Source organism: Anopheles maculipalpis, chromosome 2RL, assembly GCF_943734695.1.
Source record: "Anopheles maculipalpis chromosome 2RL, idAnoMacuDA_375_x, whole genome shotgun sequence".
NCBI classification, from domain to species: Eukaryota; Metazoa; Arthropoda; class Insecta; order Diptera; family Culicidae; genus Anopheles; species Anopheles maculipalpis.
The window spans coordinates 32,386,881-32,409,019 of record NC_064871.1 but is presented as its reverse complement, the minus strand read 5'-3'; the positions used below and the strand labels follow the sequence as shown (position 1 = coordinate 32,409,019).

The following is a 22,139-nucleotide window of genomic DNA, read 5'->3' as shown; positions in this document are numbered from 1 at the left end:
TTCGGTTTTATGTTGTGAGTCAATTGCAAACTGGTTGATGCCCGCCAAATAAAATCGCAAACTCAAATATTAAGCTTTTCGTGTGATTGTTACGCAGCAGGGCTTACATATATTGCTATTAAAGTAAATAAAACACAAAGTGAAAGGGAGAGCTGGGTCGTGCAACCCTATTGACAAAATTGCCTTAATAACCACTATTGCGGGTTTTGTTGAAGTTTCTCCCGTAGTGAGAACTCACTATCCAACAACGTATCGACAAATCTAGTAAGCCATTCGATGGCCGGCGTGACCGCCTTACAGAGAAGGTCGTTGAACCAAGAATAAAAAATAAGGGGGTTGAGAGTACAGATTTGCCTTCATATGCAGATTTTGTCAATTTCCCTATTGTGTGCTAATGTATAAAATAGATTTATCTTGATTGTATTAGCATCTTTTCTAGGATTGATATTTTCCGGGGCCTTGTACAATTTTTACAATGTTTGCCCTACTCATCTTTACTATTTTGTATGTTTTTCTTAATTTACAAAATGATAAGTTGAAATATTTTTTCCTTCCTCTTATGCTGTAGCAGTTTTTGCTACTTTTTACTTGATGGCTTACGAAACTATCCATCAGATTTTTTTATTTATTCTCACTGTTTACTTCTTTTTTTTTAAATGCTTAGCTTTGTCTCTTTCTAAGCGCTTATATCTATTTTTGTTTTGTTTTACCGTACAACTGTCTGAATTTATCCATCCTGCGCACATGTCCGAATTGTCTAACGATTTTACTGACGGTTTTCCTTGTTTCGTTTTTTTATTATTGCAAACAAAACATACACTATCGGTTTAAAAAAAAAGACAACATAAAGATGTTTAAAAATATTCTACCCTCTAAACGTAAAACCGATCCAACAAGCTAGGTCGTTGGCGCACAATTAATGAAAAAAAAAAAACACAAATCCTCGAAAAGTGTACAATCAAATCAGTATGGGCTCTAGTAACAGAGCCGGTTGTGAGACACAGAGAGCGGGAGTGAGGTGAGGTGGGACAGAGTTTGCACATAAACCACTCGGGGAGTTTTAGTAAACGCGGGGCACAAGCAAATGTGGAACAGCATTACAATAGCGAACCCACGACGATTCGTACTTTTGAGCGTTGCGAAGATTCAATCGCTTGGCACGATGCACCAGAACGAGCACGGTAAACAGAACCGCTAGCAACGGTGGCCAGGCAAAGCGCCAGTAGAGTATCGGTAGTAGAGCGACATTTTGCAGAATATCACCGACGTAGTTCGGTTGACGCACGATACGCCACCATTTCGCCACCAGCAATCTTCGTCCCTGGAAGGTGGGATACGTTTCCAAGCCTGCAACGGGAGAGAGAGATTTTAAGGATTAGAATTTGTGTGTTGGTCGCGCCTGGCGGTAGTAGCTAATGACGATCCCACACAAGAAATCAAATAACATACGAATCATACCAATGGAAAATTTAAAAAAAAGTATATATATACATATGTATAGGAACGCACCAAAAAATTTCGAGACAAGAACAAAAATATATGGGATTGAGGCAAAAATTGCTGGGATTGCCCATGTACGATGTGATGCTTATAGCCTAACTATTAGGGGCACAATTCAAAACTATTTTAGCAAAAATTGAAAAGAAACTTACATGCAACCTTCTCGCCCAAAGGATTCAACCGGTACAGATACTTTAGCCGCATCGAAGCTCGTTTCACGAACAGCCCAACCAGAGCCACAGCAACACACAAACCCACAGCCCACAACGGAACGTCCGCTAGTTTGTGTGCCGCGACGTACTTCGGCATCAGAGTCAAAGCGAATGGGAAGATGGCATAACGCAACAGCATCTGAGCACCGAATCCTTCCTGTTGTAGCTCAAACGACGCGGCCATGTGATGTTCGTACGCCAGCAGATCGAACAGGTACAGGAGTGTTAATCCAGCGGCAGCCACCGGAACCGGTTCACAGGTAAGATTCTGCACGGAGTAAAGAAGCCGCTCCTGCAACGGTGCACCGACCAGTTGCTCCGGCAGTGCAGCAAAGTGCAGATTACGGTACAGGATAATGCCGTTAAAGAGCAGCGCAAGTACCAACGATACGTGGTAGGTGATGAGCTTAAGGTTGAACACGTGCAGTACGGTCGGATTAAGCTCACGGCCGGCATAGTAATCGAGCAGAAAGTAGCCCGATTTTCCGTACGAGTTTGTCACCAGCCCGGTAACATTGCGTGCCTTAACGTACGCGACCAGTGCGACGGCCAGCGCCGTGAGCAAGCTTAGCACCAGTAACTGATTGTATCCACGGCTGATAACCGACATAAGCGGATACTTGTAGCAATACTCCGCAACAAACGTGACCATACCAGCACCGAACGCCACCAGCAAACCGTTGAAAATGTGAGTATTCTTCTGATGCGAGTCGTTCGTTAGACTCACCTGCTTCCCGATCGGCAATCCGGTCAGCAGCGCCACACCAAACACAAACAGCGCATACAACGCACCAATCTCCTTGTTCACGTACGTCGACAGTGTACTAAACTCGGTCCAACTTTTCGGTACCACAAACCGGCAGTCACGATGCGCCCCGGAACAGAAGTGATTCGTTGCGAACATAAACAGTGGCAGCGCAAGCAACAGCGCGGCGACACCTAGCACGCCCCCAAATTCAACCTGTTGCACGTGCAGCGGTGGTCGCGATAAAGCACGCTGAGTGTGCGTCTTGTCCCCGATGCCATTATCGTTTGTGCGGCGAAAACTATGAAAATTGTCACCATCGTCTTCCTGGTCCGAGTAGTCCTGGAGGACGCTCATCGAACGGGATACGGTCACCCGGCTACGATCGGTCACGGTGGTCGGTGTGATGGCATTCGAGCGGCGACCAACGTTCGGTGTCATGCTCTTGCTAAGGGAGGACGATCTACCCGCCATAATGCCGGACACTTCCGCATCGTCCAGTATCGTAGATAGGCGCTTATCGATCGGAGACTTTTTCAGCGTCTGTAGCACCGAATCGACCTTTTCCTCCGATGCGCGGATCCGCTGGGAACGTCTCGGTTCTTCGGGAGATATTTTTACCGGTTCCGGTGCTTTCGTATCGGTAGATGTTGTTGCTGCTGCTGCCGCTGCTTTCGGTTTTCTGCCTGGTGAAGCTTTTCGGGCTGGTGATGCTTTACGGGCAGGAGAAGCCTTACGGGCCGGTGAAGCGCGACGTGCGGGGGAAGCTTTCCGTGCTGGCGAGGGTTTACGTTTCGGAGGCGATGGCGATCGTTTACGAGCAGCAGCTGTAAGGGCTAGGGATTTGCGTCCCGGTTTCTTCTTCTCCACATTGCCGGCTGGGATGGTTTCTTTAGCACTGTTGGTCGTGTTGGTGGTGCTACTGCTCGCTGCAGCGGTCACCACAGTCGACATTCTCTTTCCACGGCCACGGCTTTCCATTATGTTGGATGTTATACGTTCGCACTATCTTTAAAATCTTTGTTTTTTGCTAAAAATAAATTCAAAACTGCAGGTGAGATACAGAAATATGGAAGCGACCAGGCTTTTCGGGCTTCGGCAAGCAATTGAATGACATAGCCTACTACAGATCAGATCTGATATGGATTTCATACAACACGCATCACTTTTCGCTTGCTATCCCGCTGATAAACACACAACATTAGAAAGAGGTGGAGGGTTTGGATGTAAGGGGAGACGTTAGCCTCACACAGGAATGCCGTTCGATAGCGTCGTTCTAGTTCCATCAAACATACACACACAAACCGCACCCCTCACTAACCTGATGGTTTACCCCCACGCGCACACGAAGCATAACTTTTGCCGCGGAAAACAATGCCAGTTTCACCGACCCACAAACACACACACACACACCCTTTCTATTACATCGCTTCGATAAACCAAGCGGCCGCAAAGCGGGTATCTCATGAGCGGAAGAGTGCTTGCGAACGCTTACAAGCACACAAAAAAACGGCGCGATGCGCGTTGTTTCCAAAACAATATTATCCGAACGGGAAATGCACCCGGAAGCGGCATATGCTGCGACGGAAATTCGGCATGCCTACCTAGTACCGCGTGACGGGAAGTTGTTCGCACACCGTTGGCCCTCGTTTGCCGCGTTGGAACACCTAAAAATACCACTTTTCGAAGCTCGCACTTACTTCACAAGCGTCATGACGCCGTTACAGAATGAAAAGACAACCGTTCGTTGGCACGGCAGGGGCTAGGCTAGACAGTTGATGGGAATTGTATTGAGCAGTACGGTACGAGGGAGTATAAACGCACAATGGCAATGATGGCGGGGAGCGTTATGCGTTATGCTGTTGCTCTCGGTTATGTTGGCAGCATGTAAGCATTGAAGCGAAATTTCAAACCTTGCCGTTATATTGAGCATAAAATGTACGGGAAACATAATTGGTTATTTTAGCAGGCCAATAATTAAAAAATAATTTTATTTATTAGAGCGTGTCGGATATTCGCCGTATTGTCAAATAAATGATAATGCTAAATTAGTAATTAAAACTGTATTTTAAATATTTACATAATTTTTAATAATTTTATCGACGAATCATTAACGACGAACGCATTCTTGAACGATTTTTTTTCAAAACTTCTTATTTATTTATGACTTCAGGCAAAGAATTCTGAATTTAATGTTGTAAAGTTTTAATCTTGAGCATTGCGAGTACTGCACGAGAAGCTTCCACCGCGCAAAAGCTCACACAGGGTTGATGCGCGAGTATAAAGCTCGCGCAGACTCTCTTGGGCGAGTGTGCTCTCTTGCTCTCCCCATTTCTACCCCACCAAAGAAGCATCAAGAAAAGCATCCGCGAAATACACAAGAAACCGCGAAGCAGCCGCGGCACGGTTTAGGGTTGCTGGAGAAAAAACATGCTTCAGTTTCAAAGTTTCGCTCACACCGTCGGGAAGCAGCAGCAGCAGTCCGTATTGCTGTGCGTACACGTTCACGGCAAAAACGAACACGAAGGCTAGTACGGCCCTGCCTGCAATTCCGGTGCGGTTTCTCTTTCTTTCGGACCCACCGTGGTACGATTGTGTGTCTGTGTGACTTTCGGTGGGCCTTTACAGTGTGTTGGGGGGTCTGTGCGTGTTTGTGCATTGTGCAACGACGACATGCACAATCAACCATCGAACGCATAACAACGATCACGGAAAAGTCGAGTTTGTGTTGACGTGCTTTACTTCTTCGACTGTGGCTATCCAAAATAAAGTGTCCTCGTGTATATTCGATCGTTTTGTTGCTTTTCGTTGCGTTCCATCATCGTCTATGTGCCGGACATTCGTAATAGTGTCGCCGATTGGAGCGGGTGGACCTCAAAAATAAAATCCCTTGTCTAGTTCCGGTTACTGTTGGCACTGCTAAGCGCAGGACGGTTTAGGGGTTGTACCCGGTGTGTCGCAATCGTGCACGCGAGTTCGGCTGCAAAAGCTCTAAATCAAACGGTGCAAAAGCAAACGTGTCTGTGTGTGCGCGCGATTGACTCGGGGGTCGCTTTAGAGGAGGGAGTCTAAAGAAACCTGTACCCTTAACGCCGATCGGCGTGGAGAAATCGATATTGTGCAATCTGCACCCCCGTGTCTGCGCACCAGCGCTCCAAAGGGTTGAGCGCAGGAACGTGCGAGACGAACGTACGAACGAACGGCAATAAAGAAAGAAAACAAAATTGAATGCAAAATTGTCAACCGGAGCAAACGCTTTATAGAGATCGTTTGGAGAGTAAATCCCGAGAGAAACATCCAGTGCAATCCGGTGTCGGTAATATTCGGTGCTGGGCAATCACTCGATCACGTTTGCGCGGGACGGGCCAGAAAAAAGAGAGACGGAACGGGTGGTGGTGGTGCATTTCGAAAGGAAAATGCAGTGATACACTTTCCGTTTGGAAAAGGAAAAGTTTCGCATGTTTCAATTGAATAGGAGAAGCAATTTAAGAGAGTGTTTTTGTGTCTGTTTGGTGTGTGTGAAGTGTGAATACAGTCAATGAATAGAAAATGAATCGATCTTCAGTTGATCGATCTAATTGATCGAAATTACGGTACCACTCCCACTCCTCTTCTTGACACCGGCCGAGAACCGAGCAAAAGAAATTATCCCTAAGCGAAAAGTGTGTTTGTGTGTGCGCGCTAGAGATTGGATTTAAGTTGAAATTTCCTGTTCAATTTCAAACAAACCAGAAACAAACCCACCCCGACAAGCAGCAGAAAGGGGACGGGGTGTTGGTGGAAATCGTTCTCAAGTGTGCGGAGTCCTGCAACAGACACAACATGGGTGACAGTAAGGCAGCACTGCCAAAGTCCGCCATCATTTGGTTGGCAGTTTGGTGTGCACTTGGCTTAGCGTTGCCAAGATCGGCCGGTCAACAGAGTAAGTATTGTAGATGCTACCCAAAACTCTAATTCAATTTGAATAGCTTCAAATGATTGTGAGCTTGAAGGGCCTTAAAACAGCCCACAAGGTAGTTCAATGACACTGGTTATTTCTGCTTCGTGACATGTTTCGCGATCAAGATGTGTGGTAAAAATTTTCCACCGTAACAAGACCATCACGTAGGTTCATTCTTGTTGTAGAAAACAATACAATCTGGTACTGGTACAATGGTTGACAAGAACATGCTCTTGTGACTCAATCAAAATAAACAAATCGTGTGTTTTCTCCTAATAAATAAATCCCTCAAGCAATATACGTGTTTTATCAGGGTTTTTTTGGAGTGAAATTAAAGTATTTTTCTAGTTTAAGTTGATACGTTCTTAAAACCGCAACCTTCACCATCACTATCATACCTACGATCTTGATTGATGGTTAGCTAATATCCGCGAGTGAATCCGTTTAATAACGCATCCCACTTTCTTTCCACCTGAAAGCCGGCTAATAATGAAAAAGCCGAAATTAATTAAACTTGCTACTTTACGTACACAGACGTTCCACACGAAAAAAACAAAACGCAGAAACGGGGCGGATCATGGGACGGCACCAAGGAAATGCTATTTGAACGATCTAATCGAAACCAGCCAATCGTGTATGAGGCGGCCACATATGTAACAATCTATACGAGACGTACTAAAGTTTGTGTTTTGCCATTAATGGAGAGATGTAAAATTTCCCTCCCTTAAGAGGGGTTTGCTCTGTTTTATGGCTTCCGAGGCGAATGGGTTAAGTCCTAGCTTGCTGGAACGATTTCCAAAACATTGTTTTACGTTTACGGGTTGCATCATTCCGTAGACGGTGCGATACCGGAACATCTCCTCCATATGCTGGCCGATGATTCAACCGATGAAGGAAAACGACACGGTTCGTCCAGAAGACATGGTCAAAAAGTGCAAGTTTTGCTCGTTATTTAGTTAACAAAAGGGTTCGTCGCTTGTGAGCGCATTGAAGTCTTTTGTTCACATCATAATTCTTTGAGTTTTAGTACAAATGAAAAAGGAATGATCATTTTCATTAAATAAGATCATCTTTTTCCTGCTTCCAAAGTTTTACAAGTTCCATATAAAAAAGTTCTTTTACACTATTGCACTCTGTACATGCAGGTTCCCGTGTTCTCAATTCAGCTTAAATCGCTTTATGTGTTCGCCTATGTTTGTTTTAGTTTTTCTTTTATTTACCGTCTTGTGCTAGTATCGTGAGAGTTTTGTACCTTTGCTCCAAACACTGCAGTTCGTGCATTGGAAAGAGCAGCAAATTATGCAACGGTTCAGTGTGTCTGACGCCCGCGAACGGTGAGACAAGCAGGCATAACAATTTCTAGCTCACCTTCCCACTGACACTGTTTTGTTTTAATGGAGGGCGCATTTTGTAAGTGTGGCATTTACTTTAAGAAGGCTGAAGGGCCGTTTCTTCCCGCCAGGCATTTTTTAAATAAAACATTATATTCGAGTCGGCAGAGTACATAAATTTTTGATACAAATTTTTCTAATATATTAACACTAAATGCAATGCTTTCTTTCTTTACCCCATACTAGCAATGGACGATAATTTCTCGTTTGCCCTTTGCCGTTTATTACACACGCACCCAAACAAACAAACGTTCGCCATGATGCGTGAGATTCGAATTTAATAAAGTATTCCACACGACACATGCGTGAACCGTCGTCGTCGAGCGAAGTCGTTGGAAATTGTAGCTGCTTTCCATCATTTACATGTGCGCGGGAAAGGTTTCAAAGTTTGGTTTGGAATTACCAATTACCTGGTAGTGCATCGGCACCACACATACATCGGTACGAACAAGGCGTTCATTAATTGCTATTCTTTCGCTTAATTTTGGGAAATGAAAGCAGTGAAGTTGTGAAGGTGTTAGCCCGCTGTTTACTAAGCATTCGTTACGCGGAGCTTAGAATCGTTGAATAACTAAAAGCAAAGGGTAATCAACCAGACAAATCGTCGACCTCTTTGTAGTGCAAACGATCCCTACTACGTGTTGTAATCGTGTGTCAGTCAAGAAGCTGGCGAATGTTGGCAGCTGGCAGCACGATCACTAGATTCTGGCAGATTCTTTTCCCATCGATAGCGTCTCGCGCTGTCGATCGATGGCAGCCCTAAGAATGGATCCGTCCGTTAAAGCGCAAGTGCATGACATGCGGCAACACAATCACACTCAACGTGGTGGCGCACCGAACCACGACATGATCTTTCACGTATTTGCATCGGTGATCGGTTACACTTCGGTGTCAACGCGATCTCTGCTTTTGCGGTACCCACTCGATCACGTATTAAGAAGATTCACCGAGCATCTACTCTAGGTCTATAATATCTTATTGTATTCGCTATACCACTCCTCAAGCAGATCGGCCTCGGCTCGTCTGTTGTAACCGATGTATTGAAGCAAAGTAAAACCTACGAACAGTCGGTCGAATGCTACATTCACGTGCCACCCTGTTGGTGGAGGTCACTTGCTTAGGTTGGCGGTGACGGTGTTTGTAAAAGGAGAGTACAACTAAAGCTACCTAGAAGCTAGAATGGAAGGCTTGGTTCGATGTGACGCCGATCGCAACAATCGAACGGCCAAATATGGTGCCATTGATTGAACGGGGAGAACTTGGGGACGCTTCTCTCCCTTTTCCTCGACGGTTTACGGTTGTTCGGCCAAGTTGAGAAGAGTTGTTTGGTAATTGAACAACTTTCGAAAGCACTGTGTGTGTTTGTGAAATACTTTTAATCAGCAAGGATAGTAAAGTTTAAAAAAGCTTTTCTCCAAACAACTTGAACCGCTAAAAGTAAGCGTGGGTTATGGACTTTGTTTTCTTGCTCGTCAGCTCTTGACGGATTGGACCATTCTTAGAAGAAGAACGGCTTGCCAGGGGATTTTACCGTTAGGTTTCTATGCACCAAACTCGGTCAGATAGTTGGCGATAGATAACAACGATTCAAAATACGAAAGACATCAACTTTAAGCGACGAACCCTTTTCAGGAGAAACTTTTTAGAAGAATGATAGAATTTTCAATCTTTTCATGCAGATAGGGTTCCAAAATTATTGTGTTTCTACAGATTTCACATATGTAGTGAATTTAATTATACTGAGGCATTAATGTTAAAGCGTTTTTTGCAATTTTGAACATATTTTCAATTACATATTTGTACTATATACATATATATTTACATTTCATAAATTGTAATTTTCGTTTTAGCTCGCAATCCAATTTATTCTCAAAAGTTTCACCTAAACAATTTAAAAAAATTGTGCGTAGGCAACACAGTAACACTTATCCCTGAAAATAACTGCCATTGATGCAACCGTGTTGTCTTTTCACTTTAGCCTCCAACACCGGCGTTAAAATTAAGGCGTGAACCTAACGAACCCCAAAACCCCGTTGTGTACAAAGACTACAACACCAAGTGCATTGCTTGCTCACAGCATACATTCTAGCTGTTGATGGTTTTGACCACTTTCGTTACGAAAAGAAACCGCCAATCGATCTCGCTCATTAAAACAAGTGTGACCTTTTTTGTTTCGTTCGTTATTTTTTTGTTTGCTTTCTTTTCATGAGCTGACAGTGAAGGCAGCGGCTTACAGCATCATCTCACCCCACGATCACCTTCTGGGCAAGGTGGTGCTTGCATTAATTGATTTCTCCTTCGCTCGTGGTACCGTTTCATTGGTGTTTGCCAAGGTTAAGCAGAACGCTGCAGCATTGGCCATCATTAGGACGCACGTTGTGACCGCCATCGAAATGTGAGATGGTTTCGTTCTTTCGTAAAGCACGAAATAAATCGTTCACTGTCATTAAATTAACGATGCAGCTGTGTTGCTCTAGAAAATTAACCCCATAAAGCGTGGTTGTGTTTAAATTGTGTGTACAAAAACTGCACAAAATTTTCGAACCAAATTAAGTCCGAAGCACCTGTTGCTCTGTGAGCAATAATTATTAAAAGAGAGTGAAAGTGTTAGAACAGAACGTTCACCTTGATGTGCGTTTTTTTTCTCCTTTTGCATTACCGCCAGTGTAGAAAATGCTTCAGTGGATGCCGTTGGCGATGATGTTGGGCCAACGGCATCCATCACGCCATTCTGACCTCGGCCTTGCTGATCGATCAAATTAACACCAGTTTTGCGCCACAAAAAAAAACAAAAATAAGAACAAGATCACACCAGCGGGGTAATAATGCGGCCCAATTAAAGTGCTATGATTAATTGTTCATCGATTGGCAGGGATGGTTTCGTCAGCCGTCATTCTGTGTCGCCTCGCCGTAGGCTAACCATTAGTACATTCTGTTTTCGAGGTTCGTTTGTCTAACTGCTGCTTCTAATTTAACCGAATGGCGTTCACATGCGCGTGCAATGACAATGGCAACAATATATGTAAAGCAATAACAGCAGCAAAAAGTAAAGAACGAGCTCAAAAACACAATGCTGCAGGCTCAGCCGCTAGAACACATTGTAGGAAATGGAATGGAATCTGTGCGAGGTTCACGAGCGAAAGGGAGTTTGCTGTGGTGCGGCGACCTCAATGCAATATCTCCGTACCGTACCCGACCGGACAGTTGTAGCCGGCTGAGCGGTTCCACCACGATACGAAAGACATCGATATTGCAAGCGACGAACCTACCCGGTCTACGGTGGCACTTAGCAGGAGTGAGATAGCACCAGATTTGCTTTCAATTCTACCACCACGATCGTTCAAGGTCTTCCACATGGGAGAACGTGTTTTTTGTCTTGTGACGGGGTGTATTTTGTTGCTGTTGTTGCTGCGGCTTGCTGGTGCTGCTGCTTGTTACATATATTCGGTGTAGATATATTTTTGCCTCCCACCGCCTTTCGTGGGCCACTTGGAACTAGATCGAAGTTACCCTTCATTCTACTGATACCGTTTTTTTTTGCTGTCATTTCCACCGACTAGTATCTCGCAAGCTGTATGAATTGCAAAAACTCGCCACCACAGTCAACAGATTCGCTTTCAGACCAGTTATCCGCAGTATGTCCGCAACTTCGCGGCTCTCACTCTCTTATCCGAGAAAAGCGGCGCGAGTGAGTTGATACAAGTTCTGCACAAGAACCTGCTGCCCACCCTGATACGTACGCCATCTTTGGCTGTCCGTCTTGTGGTTTGAAGGAGCAGAAAGAAACTGGAAAGAAACAAGCCGCTGGACTGGATAATGTCAGACCGTTTGTGGCGAAATGGGTTTCTGCATGCGACAAACAAACCTCTTGGCTGTGGTTTGGTGGCTGTTATTGTGTTTGGTGCGGGCACTGGGGAGACGTTTGAATAGAAATTTTGCACAGTCTAACAGCAACGGTCTGCACGGTGTAGAATTACCGAGGATCAAATTTTTCGGACCATTTTATGGCCATTTTATGAGCGTGAGATCAACACACAAGTGTGTGGCGCCAGTGTGTGTTGCTTTTATGACGAATATTATCATGTGAACTTGCAGTATTGAACGTGTTTAAGCGTTATTAATTAATTTTTAAATGAAATGTCAAACAATACGCTCTTGCGAAATAGTTTGCTGTGTATTGCACAAGATTCCAGACCGGAGCAGTATGTTTTAAAGTCACGCAACAGATCCCACACATAATATGCTATCTAGAGGGATAAAAAACGAAGGTTGACACAATAAATTGCAAATAACAAAAAAATAGGAGCAGATTGTATAATCGGCCCAAAAATTCCTGACTAGTTTAAGATGACAAGATTGCCTTCAAACACTGTGGTCACCTGCCAAAACAGGTTACTGGACAGGGCTTTTGCGTGGACAGTGGACGTATGATTAGCATAATACACTCAAGCTTTGCCAGGTGGCAAAATTGGATGAGTTTGATTTCTTATATTTGTTTCAAAACCTACCTACTTGATCACCGTACCCCACCCAACGATCCGAGAAGTTTTTCTAAACGCTCCAGTACTAAAAAACACCCGGGTGTGAAATTTGCGATTACCGCCTTGCCGGGTCTTCGCCGTTTAGTTTCCGCGTACCCAGGCATCCGGCCGTACTTGCAACAAAGAGAGCCGTTCGATATAAAAATCGTTATAAAATTCATCACCACTCCTGCTTACACTGCGTGCGGACGAGCGTGGTGATGATGTTATGATTTCGTATGATTTTCCACCACCTTCCAAATCGCAACGCTGATCCGCGCCTATGAAGCGTGACATTTACTTTGACATTTCGGCACTCATTAACGGTGTTTGTAAGTGTGCAAGCAAGCAAATAGAAGGGGGACTCGATTTATGGGGACCAAGGGCGTCCGAGGAAGGCAAAGGCACGGAGAATCGGCGCATTAGATCGGCAAAGAAGGCAAGAAACAAACCCTTCGTCGGCGTTCGTAAACATTCCGGGTCGGGTCGGTGTTGTTGATGAAACCAGCGGTCGCACTCTGGCAAAAGCCTTCAGTTTTAAAGTGGTTCGTTTCGGATGCTTAGAAACGATCGTGCGGGGTATGGCGGGCAGGTGGAGGCAAATGATGGTAAGATCGCTCGCGCACCGAAAGGTCAGGAAGAATTGGTGGGACGTTCTTGGCTGGAACGACGATCGGTTGAAAGGGTACGCAAACGTGAGGGAGAGTCCGTCGGTTGATTGAGCGATCAACACCGAGACGGTGAACGCGGTGTTGACGAATGCAGATAAGGAAGCTTGCAACTACTTCTTGTAAGGTTTGTGGTGCGGTGTGCGGTTGCGATATCGCACGCGCGAAGAAGGCAATTAAAATGGTACCAATCGGTGAAGTGGATGCCCCGAATGATTGCATAATGTTGGCGGCGTACAATTTAACGCTAAAGTGATGCTGTATGGGTAGATTATTTGTATTTGCTGTGAATTAGTTGCATTGTGCAATACATCGGAATTCTCGTTAATTTGTTTCACTATATTAGGTGTGCAAGAAAGCTTCTAACGAAGTTGATGCCATCAGTATTTTAATCAGTAGTAATATCAGCTCTGAATTACGCCATACGTCGACGATGCAGATTAGCGGATAACATTCGACGGTAACATTTTTATTAGCATGTTGCTTCTTCAGGTGAAATTATTCCAAGTTGAATTCTTTAATGTAAAGTAAAACGTCGTTGAGGTCCATCGTTTGCTCCAGGAAACATAAGGGACAATGTGTATGCTGCAAACGGTTTAACAGTGGAGACTTCGATTCTTAAGACAAGAAGTGCATCAAAATGCCAAAAGACGAGAATTTGGAGGTATCGCTGAATGACAGATCAGTGTTCAGTTTAGTTCATCGTATTATTCTTCTTCTTCTTCATGGCTTAACGACCTCTAAGGTCATGCCGGCCATCGAAATTGCTTTCTAGACAGCCGATACCACGTAGTTGGTTAGTCAGTCCTCACTACGGGGGAACGGTGCGGATGGGATTTGAACTCCGGTCCTGCCGTTTGACGACCGGCGCAACTGACGCCTACACCACCGGGCCGCCCCTCATCGTATTGTATAGGATAATTCTAAGCTTGATCTGGAAGCTCAGTTGACAGCAAATCAAAATTTTCATTCTCAGAAAGTCATGCTCTGCTTGTTGTGGGAGTAGAAGGATGTTTTATGCTACCAGCTTCTTCCGAACAATTAAACCATTAATGGGAATCGTGGTATTAAATCGAGGATATTCATATACATCCAGATTCGGGAAAACCTATTTCAAAAATAAATGGGAGGAAAATTATAGAACAGGAGAAAATGACTATTTTTCCATCAAAGTTACGAGAATCACAAATATGATTTACTCTTAAGAGACCCCAATCTTGCGCTTATCAGACCAGAATCGTGTTTGGTTAGGAATCCGTAAAGTATTAAGAAATGTTTGATGGATCTGATGAACACCACTTTGAATAAACTAACGGATAGTAATTTTGGAAATTCACTCTGGTTCATATAATATTTCACAGATCTTTGTTAAGTCATCTTTTAAAATTCGTAGTTTAAATATTCGTGTGAATCATACAAATAAAATATTTGACGTTCAAACCGGATTATTAGATCTTAAAAGATTCAGCGTCTCGGAGGATTTATCCTAGCAACAACTATTTCCTGACACGTCACTATTCATGTTATACCTTGATCGTGAACGAGATCGTTCGACCTTCGCTGGTCCACGAATAAGCTTTCCCGTGTGACTTCACTTCCTTCCTTGTTTCGTCATCGTTTTCGTTGTATCAGCTTCCATCCCAGTAAAAGGGGGGTCATCATTCGCATCAATGTCACACGACTTTAGTGGCCCTGGAGCTGGCTGGAATTAGTATGATTATACAGGTGAAAATTGTATCACTCCTCCCAATGACCTTATTCGCCTTGTGCAAAAGACACTCTTCAAGGATAGCTACCGTAGGGTCAATCAACGAGTGCCAGTGTCCGGTATCGAACCTTCAGTAAGGACGCTGTTGATGACGAAGGCAAGGTAACGCGATTAGTCACGAATGGGAGAAACAGTACGTGCCGATGGAGAAGAGTAGTTGCATCTGTTTTTCAAGATGAAACTGTGATGATGTAATTGCGCGTGAATTAGGAGCAGCAAAATGTGGAGCAAATGGGTATGCATTTTTGGAAGCAGAAAGCTGCAGAGCTAGCTTTCCCGCTGCACACATTGCTAATTTTCACCAGCACTCACTAGCGTTCAGCGGGTGAGGCATACATTGTGATGTAAATGGAGCGTGTAAATGGCAGCACGCACTGAAAAGCAATGGAAAATTAATATAAGACAACGCAATGGTTGAAATGACGAAGGTTCCAGTAAGGTACAGTGAGGAATGTGTGTGCACAAATTCCGTCATCCTATTTGCAGGAAAGAAGTATTGCTTCTTTTCATCGATTATTTATTGCTTTCTACTGAGATGCTGTTTCAAATGCATTCTTTAAAACTTGAATTTAATACAAAAAGTTTTTCATTATTTTTATTTTTGTTTGTTTAGAAAATTTCAGTGTGCATCGCATGATGGCATTTGAGCATTCATTAGCAGGGTGAAATTGTTCGATGATGTGCATACATGTATTTTCTGCTAACGAATTGATAAAGTTGTTTATTTTTGAGCATGGAGGAAAGTTTCTTAGATAACATGGTATCAGTTTTAATTGTATATTTGAAAAAAAGAGAATGATTACATCAACATTCGACATTAATAATACAATATATTGACTTTCTGAGATATTTCCTGTAGAACACAACTTAAAAGTATCACTGAAAACGTTCCAAACCAACGTGAAGCATACCGATCAGCCTTTTGGCTCATACTTACCGTGATGATACAAATCAACAACCGAACAATCCATCCGGGGTGAACGCTATGAGCCTGCTAATTAGTGACTGAAATTGATCGTAACCCAATGAATGAGCTGTGGCGCATGACCGAACCGCAGAGGTTGTGCACTTTCGCGACAAGTCATGCGAACCGAAAGGCACCCTCGCAGAGCGACAGTGGGAGGAAAATTCACCGCAAAATTGAGCAATGATACAGGCACGGACTCTAATTCGGGCGACAGACTCAATTGAGACTTTCGCCGGGTACCGCTTGCCTCGGTACAGCCGGTAAGGTGAAATTACAATTTCACTTTTAGCTCCAAATGAAAATTGTCGATTCTCCTATCGGTGGAATTAATCGCCTGCAAACTGCGCGCTGGCGAATGGGGTGCCATTTTGGGAGGCAAGTTTTCCGGTGAAATTGAAGTCGATTCAATTATTGCCCATTATGATTGGGCATCTGGTTCGGTTTCTTTTTGCTTGCTTTTTTGTGTGTCTGTGTGTGTGCGTGTGTGCGTGATACAAATGCTGTGAAATTTAGGAAGAAAACTGGAGTGATTCCGGCGCAAAGAGAAATCACACAGCAGCGGGACACTTGGAAAAGGGACAGTTGGGAAATTGTAACCAACCAGGTGAGGTTTTTGGTTGAGAAGTTGAGCTGAGCTGTATCATCCATGCTTTAAGTAAGTTTGGAATTAAATACATGTTTGAAAATATAATCGCACATTGCACAGCAAAGTCAAATGGTTACATTTACAAACCCGAAACGTTTGAATATCGTTTGCCCAATGCTCTAAAGTTTGATGACGGATTGAAGCTAATTTTCAGAAGATTTAGATCAAAGCACAAGGGCAGTGGAATGGAAAATTGATCACAATAAACTAAATTAATCGGTCACAGATGCGGAGATAAATATTGGATTGAATTTTAGCGAGCCTTTTAAATCTCACTTCCAACAGTGAAAGACCAGAATGTGTGTGTTTGTCTGGTACAAATTAGGGGGCGTTATAAATGTTATTTTTTTTTTTTGCAACAGCCACTGAAAGAGCCCAAACCTTTATTGCATACATCTATGCAGCTGTTTCGAAAAAAAAAAATGAAAGAAAAACCGAAACGCACCTTTCGTTTATGAGAGTAATCTCTTCTGGTCGGGCGTTGAAGTCTTTTGAAACGGTGGTAAATCTTAGCGGCCACGTTACGCCGCGTTGGATGGTTGAAATTTCATGAAGCCGTTTCAAATACGTGCAATAATTGTGAAATTTTGGCATGTCACCCACCAGTGTGATGTATTTTCGCAATTTTCGCTTTAAATGCTTAACTGCTGCTGCACGCATCGTTGCAGATGCTGGGCGGAGCAGCTGAGATGAGGGATGAGACAGTTTTAAATGTATCGAACGAAAGGCAATAAATCAAAACGAATTAATTTTGAAGCAGCTTGGAATGTCGTGCTTTTTGACTGTATTTTAAATTTGCTCAAAACATTTAAAGGTTACATCCGGCAATGTGTTACTTCTTTTTTTTAACGATGTTTCAAGTCATCTCATCTAGCCATGGGGGGAGATCAAACCACATTCCAGCGATCACATTGCTTCTTTCTGTTCGGATTGTAATGGTGAAGCAACATAATACGGGCCCAATCATGTAAGCACATCCGTCGCCATGGTGACGAAGCGAAGGGGTGAATATGTAAATATAAAAAATGATGATCGGCAGACCCTGTGGTGTGCTTGATCTTTTATTGTGTGGCAGTGTTTGTGCCGTCGGTAGTCGGCTCGTACCATATCCGGTTCGGAAAGAATGTGTCTTCGTGTTTGTATGTACAATAGAAAGAAGAAAAGTGACTCGTAATGAGTTGTACTAAACGTCATCAGCTTAGGAATCAACTGCCATTACTATCATCGATCGTCCGGTGTTGTTGATCATTCAAGCTAACTTCAATTCATTTCTCTAGCACCGTTCGCATGGTTGTGTGAAGTAATTGTTGGCTATTTTTATACTCTTCAATTCATTATCCATCCCTCCTGCTAGCACCTACAAGAAGCCGAAACAATGCACCGTTCTATGATTTGCTCGATTATAAATGGAAATAAACGCGCGTCAAGATCAACTGACAGTGACCACCGGAGTTGCAGCAGTGCATGTCCCGAGCGACAAATTAACAATGAGTGAATTAAAAGAAAAATAATAACCTTCATTCATTGCGGCGGACCCCAAAATGGGACATTAAAATGGCTTTTTTGGCGTAGACAAACTCCGACTACTGTGCATTAACGCACGCGAGCGTTTAATTATACATTCCATATTTACCCAATTAAGGAAGATCATCATCACCCGGCGGCGGTGGGTATCAGGTGCAGGCAGCGCACAGTTTATCCAAACAATCGACACTAAAGCTACGCTTTCAGTCACGCTCTTCACTCACCTGTCCTGGTGGTCCCTGAATGAACCTGAAGACCTCTGGTCTAGGTTTTGGGAGAGATTTGTTTGTTTGGATTTTCTCCAACCAACAAATCTTATGTCATCTGAGATGCAAAATACTCATCCGTTTTTGGAGTCGTTCAAATGTCTGGAAGCTTTCTACATGACCAGCTATATGCGTCAAGTGGCACTTGAGAAGTCGTGGCTGAGCTTTAGATCTTAAATCCAAAATTTTTGCCATACGCACCCCGTAGCCCTCCTGATATGATCACGACCACTCGCAACGAGATCTTGACAAGTGTCCAAAGTTGTACAGAAGTAAAAAAAGAAATGGTCGCACTCACACACGGCTCTAGTTTTGCGATGAAAGCGAAAGTTTGTCCACCGAATGTGTGACACGCACTGCGACAGGTTGGGGAGAAGGTTAAGCTTCTACAGCCTCCGGGGTAGTTCACTTTCGTCTGCTGTCACAATTCATTATGCAGGAGGAGTTCGCAGCGTGATGATCGTCTCACGTTGCGTAAGCGAGATTGTGCATAATCGATGAGTGTGGATCTCTTCTCTAGCGGTGTAGCGGTGTAGCGAGTAGGGTGGGCCAGACGGTGGGACTGAATGACATTTTTACCGTGTATAATGTCATTAGCATGTCTTCAGGCTGTGTTGCCCGGAAGAGCGTCTTGGAAGCTGTCCTCGCCGAGTCTGGTCTGAGTGACGGATGTTTACAATGTTTGGAATTACCATTTATCTCGAGCATGGTCGCTGCAAAATGACTATTTACAGTTCTACTTTCGGACGGTCTTTAGGCCTTCTTTGATGTTGTCGTGATCGGTAGGCGGGACGATCGTTTAATTTAAGTCAAAATCGCCGCCATTGCCGCCCGATTACGATCTTTAATCAACGGTTTCGCTTAGCGATGGAGAGAGAGAAATTCCACCCCGAAAAACCAACCTTGGCTGGTGTAGCTGCTTCCTCTCTACACTTTGACCTATGCGAACCGGTTTGATAATAGTCACTCATTTGGGGGGGGAACTCGTCAAAGGCGGAAGTGACTCGTTTTCATTCCCAGGCACCGGCCGTATGAATATGCAACATTGACGCACCTTTCCTGGTGGATGGATGTCACCGTTTTCCTGGCGTGGACCCAACCCTTGCTATCAACTGATTATGGTTCCTTTTTTTGTAAAATATCTCAGTTTCGGGAATGCTTATACAGAGAGCTTGGGAGGGAGTGCAAGTTTCATGATGTATTCGGATTGTTGTGGTTGTTTTTTTTTTTGCTATCTTCATTGTCCACCATCTTATGGGTGTGTTTGTTGGAGAAATTTGCTTTCATAACAGGTCCCCCATTTGATCCCGTTGCGTCAACACCCGCCGCACTCCGTCCATACCGTTCCGATTCGTGTAATCAATCTTTGTCAGAAAGAAGGTGATAAATGTGATGGTTTATTGTTGCAGGGAATTATTTCCCAAATTTTTAGACTTTCAGCAAAACCCCTCCTTCTAGTTAAAGTAAATAAAATGAGCTTCCCTGCACCATCAAGCAAACGTCGTCAGTGTGCGATCGTGTAGACAGCAGCACTATCCATCATCGAACAATGTTGCCATTGGCCGAAACAGTATCCCAAAAAAATTAACTGCGAAGCTGACCGCGACCCGTGGCCAAAGCCGTGAAAATGCGGCGTAGTAAATATTGTCCTCCTCGAACGCAACATTTCATCATCCGCCGACGGTACTTCCGCCGGAGGCTGCGTCTTTTGTTGCTGGTGGCGCTGGCGTTGATCGGGGTAAGATTGGCACGATACAACCCACGCCAATCCCGTGTATTCTCTCACCATTCATGAGCTCATTTTTAATAAGCTTTAACGAGCCGTCTTGTGTGTGTGTGCATGAGTTTTTTTTTTTAAAGCGCAGCATCGTTTAGTGCAGATTTGGTGCGAATTGTTGCTTACGGGTGTCAGCTTTGGATGGGAAAAATGTTCTACCCTTTTCCGCTCCGAACGAACCGAAGGCTGAATTCTTTTTGGGGGGATTTAAAAAAAAAACCTTTTAAGAAATCCCAATGGTGGACGTTTTTTTCCCGTGCCAGGTATTTAACACGATCACGAACCAAATCGTGCGTAATGGCGAAAAGGTCAAGTTGGGTTCGAATCAAACATAAAGTTTCTAGAGTACTGTGATGCTTTCAGTTGTAGCTGCATGATAAAATCTTACGATGTCTTAGTGGACGGCCAACAGGTTCTGGGAGTGTTCAGGATTTGATGGCTCCAGTCGGAAAGTGAACAAAAGATGCTGCAATAAGTAGTGTTATATCCGCTTGTAAGAATGGTGATGATGATCTTCGCATGTCTACTTCTCTCGTAGGAGTGCCGAACGGTGGCATGAGTAATGACTTCTTGACGCGTTGGTTCATCGTTCACCGATTAAAGGTTTACTTCTCAAACGAAGTGCCTTGTTTGGGAATGTTGTAGAACTGTCGATCGCGTGTGAGGCAACAGAGGATGAATCATTTGATTGCAATATTTTGTACTGCAATGTTATCGAAGAAGAGGCTGCAGAGAGTTCTCAAGTTCAAATGCATCCGGTTTTGTGACACTATTGGGAAACGTTTACGGGGATGATTGGGTGAAGGCTATAGTGTGACTAAGTTCGATTGACTCAAGAGGATTTCTAACTGTGTCTTTAGTCATGTATCCAACACTTCGCCACTTGTATAATTCGTTGCAATTGCGAGTCAAGCTGTTTTGAGAGCATTGTTTGTTTTGGTGAAATTCATGCAAAGAAGTCTTGGAGCACGAGAAAGATGTTTATACTTAGCTTAATCTCTCTAAAATGGTTTTTGGTTTGGATTTTCAATACCATTCCCGAATTATAGAGACATGCATGGCGTAATCTTACTCCTAAAAGCGATAGCCTTGCTAATCATCTGAACTATCATAGCATTCTTAACTGATGTCTTAGGTTCTTTCTGTCTTACTTCAATTATCGGATTATATAAAACTGGTTTATACCAGTTGTAGTCGTACATTGATTGATTGATGTGTGCGGAGAGACTTAAAAATGCCTTTGATTGCTAAGCTAATCAAAATGGAACTCCTTCAAATATTTGTTTCATGATCAGAATTCTTTCCCTTTCTTTCCCCAATATCCTAGTTCATCTTAAGACTTCAATTTCTAATATGTTAAACCTGTCCTTTCTACTAGTACGTGGAGTTCCTTGTCCTTTTTTTTTGTTCCATTATGACGGTTCGTTGTTGTATGGTCTAATGTGGAGTTCCTTGTACAGGACATTCTTGTATAGTGAGTTCCTTGTTACTTGGTTTATGTTGTACTGACGATCTTTCTTCGGTTTTAGAAAAAAAAAATTATTTGCAGAAGTTTAAGCTATCATAAAATGAAAATATAATTTTTAAAGATAAAAACAAATCTCTTTGTCTTTAACGTATACATTCGTTATCATGATCATCATCAGAAGCAATTCAACTGCAAAGACACTTTAAAGAACATACTGACCATCGTTATCCCCTGTTCAACCTTGCTAAAGCAGGTTTCTTGAAGCAAAATCATAATTGAATCGGTGTCGATTTCAATGTCCCTGTCGTGTAACCTTCACACACAAAAACCGGTGCATCGGACTGCACCTTGCATTCTCGAGCAGTTTCGGAACGTTCGGAACTAAATTGCGTTTCACGCAAAAGCTTAAAAGGAACTGTAGCTTAATGGTTTCTGCTTTTTCTACTACACCCTTGTTACTTTTGAATGCAGTTCCAATGGTTTCAACAGTTTCGCTCGCGATTCAAAGCTTCTTGGTTGGCGTTTCTTAAAAAAATGTAAAGACCTACCGAAACATACGACCGCAGCAGATCGAGATCGGTAGGACAGCAGCAGCAGCATTTAAGAGCACGCTGGACACCTGACACAATGCACAATGGGACTACCGTGAAAAAAACAAAACTAAATCGTTTAAACCCATGGTCCATGGTGTCGAACTGGTCGCTTGTTTTTATCGTGGTGAGCGGGGTGGGCGTGAAAATTGTACCC

General features: G+C 43.5%; 2 protein-coding genes across 2 annotated transcripts in view; one reads left to right on the top strand and one right to left on the bottom strand.

Annotated features, from left to right (window-relative positions):
* Positions 1-1,060: 1,060 nt before the first annotated feature.
* On the bottom strand, positions 1,061-3,446 carry LOC126557294 (lamin-B receptor). Its single transcript, XM_050213014.1, has 2 exons — positions 1,653-3,446; positions 1,061-1,347 (listed from the first exon to the last, which is right to left on the bottom strand). The coding sequence occupies exons 1-2, from the start codon at positions 3,436-3,438 to the stop codon at positions 1,061-1,063; spliced, it is 2,073 nt and encodes a 690-aa protein (XP_050068971.1). The 5' UTR covers positions 3,439-3,446.
* A 2,833-nt stretch (positions 3,447-6,279) lies between these two features.
* The window catches only part of LOC126559649 (mucin-5AC), a 42,763-nt gene continuing 26,903 nt past the window's right edge, over positions 6,280-22,139 (top strand). Inside the window, exon 1 of the mRNA XM_050215819.1 lies at positions 6,280-6,379. Within this exon, the coding sequence (XP_050071776.1) occupies positions 6,280-6,379 (100 nt within the window). The remainder of the gene's footprint in view (positions 6,380-22,139) is intronic.

Bases quoted from the DNA above. Each gene is read 5' to 3' on its own strand.
- LOC126557294 (XM_050213014.1), bottom strand. From the start codon at position 3,438: ATGGAAAGCCGTGGCCGTGGAAAGAGAATGTCGACTGTGGTGACCGCT. The intron at 1,348-1,652 runs GTAAGTTTCTTT...CTCCCGTTGCAG, and splicing joins TTTGGGCGAGAAGGTTGCAT to GCTTGGAAACGTATCCCACC.